Here is an 8,766-nt window from a genome sequence, read left to right as displayed (position 1 = left end):
TCTGGACTTCTTCCACCTCGAGGTCCCCGACATCCCTCCTCCCACCCCCTCGCTACAGGCGATTGTCACCGTGGTCGATGGGGTGGCCTCCCCTGAGATGATTGAGGCCGAGCTCAACCACCTCTACCGCCGTCAGTGAGACCGGGTGGTCACACCTGGCAACATCTTCACCGTGATCTTCCCCGACGCCATCAGCCACGGCTACGCCGCCCTCAATGGCCAGATCACCCTCGCCCTCAACCAGCTCGTCGTTGACATCACCGAGCCGATCCTCGACGCGAAGGCGGTGGCCGTCCTGGATACCGCTTGGATCCTCATGGCCGGTCTCCCCGACATCGCCCGGTCTGAGCCTGTCATCCGCCAGATGTCTCGGATGCTGGGCAAGGTGGTGGTGGTTGACGAGCTCTCTCTCCGCAAAGAGGAGGAGGTCCGGGTCAAGTCAAGTGCCTGGACTCCTCCAAGCTCCACGCCACCGTCTGGGTGTTCTTCAACGACCAGACCAGTATTTTGACAATGATGTGCTCGTGTCTGTGTTTGTCAAAGCAACTTTGGTTACCATCAGGACTTCCTGTAGGCTGTTGCCCTGGTGGTTGCCTCGTTTGCAGTTCTCTTTGAATTTTCTTTTCGGGCTCTCAATCAAGCTATTCAACTGCTAGAAGAGATGGATAACAATGCAACTAACCAAGGAAAACACATCTGAATTTGATCCGAGGTCATTGTACTTGTATATGTGGGGCTCAATAACAGCGGATAAATTTGAGGGCACGATACAAAAATTCAATTGTACAGATGACAACGCCTAGAAATGAGACAGGAGTTTGCATGACGAACTATTTGCTCAAAAAGCTCTGAATATTTCACATCAGTGTGACACAAATATTATCAAATCTCAACTACCTGTTGCATAATTAAGATGTGAGAATTTAATCCTAAGTAACGTCGTATGGATATGAACCTTGGAAACGAGGGAGAATTTTTATTTTCAGCACAAACCAGGTAGACTTGAACATCTTCTGTCCGCCATCCCACTATCTGAATCCCAAGCACCACTGAGCATCTCTGAAGAAGAGAATAAGCAGCGCAGCGGCGGTAATCCATTAGTATGACGGTGGCCAGGCGAAGTTGAGATGACGATCGATGCTGGGGACAAGATCTCGATCGGTATATTATCCGAGTGAACCACATCACGGCGCAGTTCCAACAATTTCCACCAAGACGGTAACCCATTGTACTCTCCTCTGTCTACACTTATAACAATGCAAAACAGAGCTCCTGCTATTCGCATCAGAGAAAAAGCAGCACTTACGACGTGGAAAAGCACCAGACACATTGCCTTAGTTTGGTGTTGAGCCGAGCTTGTGGCTTTCAGCTTCAGTTGGATTTCTAAAGGAGAAGACTGACAGTCGATGAAGGGAGACAGGGAGTACACCCAATCATTCTTACCTCCGGAAACCATTGCATCACATAAGGGCGAATAACTCTACAGACTAAATATGTAAGAGATGTCAAATCAAAACGGCATATTTGAACAAGCGAATATGACAAATAAAAAAAGATGAAACTTAAGAACATAGTACAAACTGGACGCAACTATTTATAGTTTGTGTGTCTGGAATGAACATCGAGTCTGAAATTAAGTTGTTACAACCAAAGGAGTTCAATGAAGAAGGCAAGAGAACAGCCAAACCTAATAATAACTAATGGTTCGTAATGGGCGAAAAGCAGGGGGGAGGGGGGATACAAACTTAATGGTTCTTGAATTGCCAGAAGCAAGTTGAGAATTCAGACATGAGTGGACAGATTGAGAGCTTCGTCTCGATACAGAAGGAAGATGAGTCAAACGGCAAGGCAAACGCAGTATGCTTGACTGTTTTGGTTGGAATAAAGGCGGCGCCCGGTTTGGAGGCTTGCACGATCGAAGCTCAGGTGGACGAGAATTTTTAGCTGCTACTACCTGCAATTCCATGTGGAAGGATATACATGTGAATGGTTCTGTTAAATGTTACACAGAAGAAGAAAACAGAGTCCATCCAGCTAGAGCAAAGGTCTATACACATATTACTAGCAGATTGCTTGCTAACCCGGGCTACGTTGTATGTGATCATTTGGCAAGCAGAAGAAATAATTGATGTTATGTATGTATGCACCATAAGTGAAAAAAAAAGGTTCGTGCTAGTAGAGAAAAACAATTAAGTGGCCCTATATATGTATCTTTCCAGTGTAAATAAATTAAGAGACCAACACTGAATAGATGGTTGTTGCAACATTTTGGCTAAAGAAAATGCAGAAAGTAAGAATAGTTTGGTGCATCTAATCAATGGAGTTAGTATAATATACCTGATTGCGAGATTTGATTAATCGATCTGAGCAATCCGTCCGCTTCAAACTGAAAAACCGAAGAAGAGAGAAATTAGACACTTGATGAGAAAGAAAAAAAAAAGAACTACAGGAACAACAGAGGTAGCTCGTGGAGGAGTATATATCTGGCAAACCTTGACGCATGCTTCGCTTCCTCTCTGCCTAGAACTGAGCAAGAAACAAAGAAAGGGCAATGAACAACTGGGAGAATGTACAGATGAGATAATGGAAATACATGCTTCTTGTGCGGCTAGTGTACGTACTTTTCCCCATGCATGCTTGTGTGCTACTCCCTCCGTTCCAAAATACTTGACCCCCACTTGTCTACATATGGATGTATCTATACTTGTTTAGTGTCTAAATACATCCATCTCTAGACAAATGAAAGTCATCTAATTTGGAACGGAGGGAGTAGTAACGTAGGTCAAGGACGGGACGGTTGGGGTGGTCCTCCACTGCGGCCCTCAGCGCAGCCTTTGCTTCATCCACCTCCCAGTCGCTAGCTTCCTCCTTTGCAACTGAAACATCGACTTCCTCTAGGGAAGGGAGGTGCCGCATGCCCAAATCAATGTTTTCATGGGAGATCCACTTAGCTGGGAAGGTGAATGAAAGGCGTTTAAGCCTTGGCGCTGCTCCTCGTGGAAACATTGACGGCACGACGTCAATACAAACGAAGTAGCACTCTGTAGCACATGGGAATGCACCAGAGGAAAGGACAGGCACTTCCACCACATTCCCTCGTGAGGAATCAGCAAGACATATAAGCATGAGAGAACAAAGAGCCGGCATCATCCCAAGAAGCCGGATGTCCTCCGATCGCACTTCATCCACGGTTAAACTGAGATAGGCGAGTAGAGGAAGTGATGAAGGATTAATCCATGCTGGCAGTGTCTGGAAGAAACTGGACATTGAGGGAATAAGCAATCTACGGAGTTGTACAGGGGGCACCCAACTGTCACTCATCAAATTGAGATGTTCAGCATCAGACACAATATAGAGACTGTCCAGTTGGCACAACTTACCTAGGGATTCCTCCACAGCTTTACCTAGGGATTCCAATGATGCTTTATCTAGACTCTCATTCAGATCTTGCAAACCAAACCGGAGCACCCTCAGTTTTGTCAGATGGCCCAGCTCTTTCACAACATTGACGTCCTTGTCAGACAACACCGGTTCACCTAGCACTTCCAGAGAAGTCAGGTTACATATCCCAGGCGGCAGCTTCGTTTCATTGGCAATATACAGGCACATCAGATGTCTTAGTTGCACAATACTCGATGGCAATTCTGTTATCCAAGTACTTCTTAAGTCCAAGGTAAGCAAAAACTGTAGGCTCCCTATTTCCATGGGAAGGTCCTGGACATCAGTACCTTTTAGCCCTAAGTACCTCAAATGTAACAGATTCCCCACATATTCAATATCTGAGACATCACAACCTTCCAAATCCAGTACACGGAGTAGTTGGAAACGTGAAATATCCAGTTTTTTTACAGCAATATTATTGGTCCAAAAAAGAGATCTTACTTGTGCCATCCCGGTGGTTTCCACATCTACTTTGCTATTTTGGATTGATAATCTACGAACCTTACTTTGCGAGTTAGACATTTTTATCTTGGTGCAATCCAATATAGTGACAAAGTTCTCTTCACTTGAAATTGAGCATATGAGATCAAGCACCATGTCATGTACACTGCAAGCTTCCTCCTTCTCTCCCCAATTATCTTCAATGTCTATTGGACTGATCATACTTCTATTCACTAGCTCATTAAAGTAGCTCTTACCGAGCTCATACAAGCTACTTTCTTGGTTTTCACTATAAACAAAGCCCTCGGCTATCCACTTCCATATCAGCTTGTCTCTTAAAATATGACTATCTTCTGGAAAGATGCTTAGGTATAATAAGCAAGGCCTCAAATATGACGGTAAATCATAATAGCTGAATAGTAATATCTTCTTCATCTCCTCCACGCTGCGGTCTTCCGCGAGTCCCCTGCCAATGGAATTGAGCAAAGCATACCATTGCTCCTTTGTGTTTATCCGATGCTTGTTAGCCATAAGACTTGATATAGTAATAATGGCTAACGGTATTCCACCACATTTCTTCAAGATGTCTTCGGATACTTGCACCAATTCTTTAGGACACCCTTCCTCATGAGAAAATACTCTTTTACAGAAGAGCCTTCTCGAGAGATCATTCGAGAGAGGTTTCATTCTGTAAATATCATCACTAGAAGAGCAACATGCTTCAGAGACACTTACGATACGGGTTGTCGTGATTAATTTACTGCCATGACTCTTCTTGGAGAAAGCACACTTGATTAGCTCCCATGATTTTTCATTCCATATATCATCAATTACGATGAGATACCTATATGATAGTTTGCAAGAGTTTGGTTACAAATCAATTGGTATATCTATTTTTTTATAAAGATACTATTATTAAAAATGATGAGATAAAGGGAAAAAATGCAGAGGAGAGAACTCCAGAAATTTATGTCAACACTACAACCTATATATAGTGGATCAACAATCTGCTATTAGCAAAGAATTGTTATAACCAGAAAAAAAGGAGAATACCTCTTGTCATTAAGAAATTCAATGATTTCATCGATCAGATGTCTTTCTTGCCATTCTGTATTATGAATGTGTGCATACTTGCACTTGTCAAATTCATACAAAATATTCTTGAAAACCTTCTTGATGTCGGGATTTTGAGAAACTGAAACAAAGGCACCACAATCAAATTGCACTTTGAGCTTGTCATACACTGCTTTGGCAAGAGTTGTCTTGCCCATCCCACCAAATCCAACAATAGAAACCGTCTTCAATGGATGCTTCGACCAATCATCACCTTCAATCAACATGTCGATCAACTTGTCTCGTGGTTCTTCAACGCCGACAAGCTTTGTAACATCTGTGTATAGGGCCATCACGCGAGGGTCAACACTAGCACCAGCGTCGGAATCCCGCGTCTCTTGTTCATACCTTTGACGCAGCTCGCCCAATTGCCTAGCTTGAACAAACACTTCTTCGAGAGCATCAGAGATACGATGGAGATCCTTCCCCTTCTTGAATAATCTCTTGGTCTTCTTGAGCAACTTCTTGACTCTGTTCTTTGGGTTGGCAGGCTTGCCACCATCCTCCACACACACCATGAATGAGTCAACGATATCCTCCATTTGGTAGGACAACTCCCTCACCATTCCTGCCCAGATCTTGGTCCCCTCATCGAGCTGGTCTGCTGGCACCTTCCCCACCTTACGCAGCGCGGCTTGCATGAGTGTCATCTCTCTGACAAGAGACTCCACGCCTTTCTTCACGCGCTTCTCGAGGGTGAACTCGCCAACAAGCAGTTCGCCGAGCTTTGGGATGAGAGGGCGGATAGCTGCCATCGCGATCTCCATGCTGGGATGGACCTCTCTCTACATGCAAGATTGCGGTAGTACTGGGTGGAAGATAACAGCTGGTTGCTACAAAGGCTCTCCTCACTGTGTGTTTGTTTGTTGTTCCGGAGAATACAGGAGTGTGTGAAACCTGGAGTGAGATGAATGATTACAAGCATTTAGGATCAGCATAAAACAACAACAACAACAACAACAACAACAACAACAACAACAACAACAACAACAACAACAACAACAATTTTGTGATGTTCACAAAACAGGTGGAAGTGAAACTAAACAACAACAGGTGGACTAGTGGGAGTGAAATTACCTTCAGACAAACAGTAAGAGCTTGCAGAGAGACCAGTAGAGAACGCCTGAGATGAACCAGGGCGGTTAGAGATGGAGATGGACGACCGTGGCTCGAGGATGTAGAGGTGGTCGACTAAAATCAGCAGCTCGAGGCTCCGGTGGAAGAGGAGGGGACAAATGGGTTGGAGCAGGGCCTGGGCCGGGGTCTGGTGCAGGCTCGAGTAACTGACGGGCGGATCCGGAGTCAGGGCCGGCCGGCGCCCGGCGGTGAGGCTCGAACGCGGGCGGGCAGGCTTGGCGGCGGCGACAGCTAAGAAACCCCGACGCCTCTCTGTTTCTCTTCTCGTAATGGCTTGTGTGTGTGTTGTGTGTAGCTGCCGCGAGCAGCATAAAGATTGGACTGATGATTTTCCCGGGTTGTAGTACAAGACTTAAATTTAGCCACCAACCGGCCGGAGCGATGAGTGGTCTGGTCATGTGCAGTGCAGCTCAGGCTACGCTGCCAGTGGTCCGTCCTAGCTTTAACTGCCTTGGTATGATCCAAACTGGCCACTGTTGGACCGCTGCGTTGGCTACCAATTTAAGTCGAGGGCATTCACACGCTGGATGCAACTGTGGCAGTGGGATCACGCGCTCTTGTCGGCAACACTGCTGCTCGAAGCAAACGGGTCGTATGAATGAAGAAAACCAAACCATTGATGCATGTGCACTATGCAGTTTTGCACCGAACAAACATGTCATTTTTTAGGAAAGAAGGACGACCCCCGGCCTCTGCATCTGGACGATGCATATGGACATTTTATTAATTATTGACACAAGACCGTACAGAGTCATACAACAATAAGTCTAAAGCCACCAAACTAAGCAACAACTGTCGCTATCCCTATCCAGTTGATGTAGGGGCGCTGAAAGTCTGGGCCTAATACCGAACAGACCACGCAGCCAAACCTAAACATCTAAAGACTTGAGGTCCCACCCAGGACGCCTGCCGGGTATGGGCACCCACCAGTCCGGCGTGCTTCTCAACCAGGACCCCTGTCGGGTATGAGGCCGCCGCAGCCACCTGCCACCAATCCATCTTGAGAGCTGTACTGCTGCATCAACCTTGCCCGGTCCAACTGCCGCTGACGCCACCATGACGCCAGGCAGCGTCACCCTCCTGTGCGAGTCCATCTCCGCTCATCAGGCGCCGAGTCTCCACTGCGCCACGCCGCCGAGATCCACCGTCATCAATGGAGCCGATGAAACACCGCTCCTCCTGTTGTCCCTTGTCATTTAACTGCTTCATTGTGATTCGACCAAGCAATGGCACGGAGCTAGCGTAATTTTCAAAGCCTGGACACACCGTAAGCTAAAGTATTTATTGATCTACTCCCACTGTTATCACTACTTAGCCAGATTTTAAATCTAGGCCGATACGGCCGATATATCACTTTTGGGGCTTCTACCGATATAAGCATAACACATCATTTGGTAAATATCATTTTCCAACATATCATCCGATATGAACCGAAACATCGACTGATGTGTGCACTGATATAGAACGATGAGTAGATGACAACAATTCTTTATTAGGAAGCAGTGAAAGCATTATGCGTTTACAATTTCATTATATATTATCAAGTCATGTGCAATGTTTTGTACAAATGCATATATATCTTACTGTTTTGAATCATAGAGAGATTTTGTGAATCCTTCCTTAATAGTTTCTTTATCAACAAGTTAATAAACTAGGAATCTAAAAGTTTTATGTTAAAGCATTGAGATCATACATTTTCTTTTACTAAAAGTAAATGTCTTGAACAAGAATAATGAAAAAAAAAACAAGACTTGGTTTCTCCGATATATCTACATATCGTCCGATATATCACCCGATATATCCGACATCCGGTATGTCGAAGCCAAACCGATACGAACCCCGATATCAGATGCTTTGAAGCTTGCTACTTAGTGATCCCAACGGTTTTAAATTTCTTTACAAAGGGAGCACCAAACACCACAAGTATCATATATTTCAAAGCCTGGGCACACTCTTATATTTGGGTAAGTAATATTTCATATAGACCACAAAAGTACAGAATAACTCGCTAAACAATAGCCACACAACCAAACGAATAATTCTGAAACTGAATAAACATAATCGACACAATCAGCATTCAATTGCATAATTTTTCCATAAATTGTAGGTAATAACTCACCTAGCCGTCGCTTGCCGCCGAAGGCCCACGTCGTGGCGGGTCGCTGTCTAGTGCTCGTTGGAGATCTGACGGCCACGAGCCACCACGAGCCGGAGTGAAATTCCCACTAGGAACGCCTAGGCTCCCGCGCTTGCGCTTCCAATCACAATCTCCGCCGGCCGGAGTCGATTGGAGGTCCGGCTGTGCGCCATCTCTTGCGGGCTTGCTGGCCGTCGCTGCACTACTACTCCACCTCGCTGCCTCCACTAGTTCGGAGTAGTAGGGCCTATGGCATAGGCACGTCGCGCGGCGGACAGACGAAAACCACGCGAGGCAGAGGACGAGCGATGCAACCAGATCGATCTATTTGTGTTTTTTAAGCACAATCGATCAAAATCACTAATTAAGTACTACCTCCGTCTCGGTGAATAAGTCATTCACGTAATCCTAGGTCGACAATTTAATTTTCTAAATATATATTATATGTGACAAAAAATATATACTTAAAAACTACATCCGTGTAGAAATCTAGTGAT

At 45.3% G+C, this 8,766-nt stretch overlaps 1 protein-coding gene across 2 annotated transcripts; it reads right to left on the bottom strand.

Moving 5' to 3' along the window:
• Positions 1 to 1,539: 1,539 nt before the first annotated feature.
• Positions 1,540 to 6,461, bottom strand: LOC119278526 (disease resistance protein RGA5-like). 2 transcript variants are annotated; one of them, XM_037559867.1, is made up of 7 exons: positions 6,073 to 6,461; positions 4,936 to 5,892; positions 2,773 to 4,726; positions 2,622 to 2,647; positions 2,493 to 2,526; positions 2,338 to 2,386; positions 1,540 to 1,954 (listed from the first exon to the last, which is right to left on the bottom strand). In XM_037559867.1, exons 2-4 carry the CDS (start codon positions 5,760 to 5,762, stop codon positions 2,645 to 2,647), a joined length of 2,784 nt encoding a protein of 927 aa, XP_037415764.1. In that variant the 5' UTR covers positions 5,763 to 5,892; positions 6,073 to 6,461; the 3' UTR covers positions 1,540 to 1,954; positions 2,338 to 2,386; positions 2,493 to 2,526; positions 2,622 to 2,644. The 2 variants fall into 2 exon arrangements, with proteins under 2 accessions (XP_037415764.1, XP_037415763.1); XM_037559866.1 differs by having other exon boundaries at positions 2,622 to 4,726.
• Positions 6,462 to 8,766: the final 2,305 nt, after the last annotated feature.

The sequence above is a fragment of the Triticum dicoccoides genome, chromosome 3B (assembly GCF_002162155.2).
Source record: "Triticum dicoccoides isolate Atlit2015 ecotype Zavitan chromosome 3B, WEW_v2.0, whole genome shotgun sequence".
In the NCBI taxonomy this organism is placed as follows: domain Eukaryota; kingdom Viridiplantae; phylum Streptophyta; class Magnoliopsida; order Poales; family Poaceae; genus Triticum; species Triticum dicoccoides.
The sequence above is the reverse complement of the archived record's forward strand: the minus strand, read 5'-3'. Positions and strand labels throughout refer to the sequence as shown.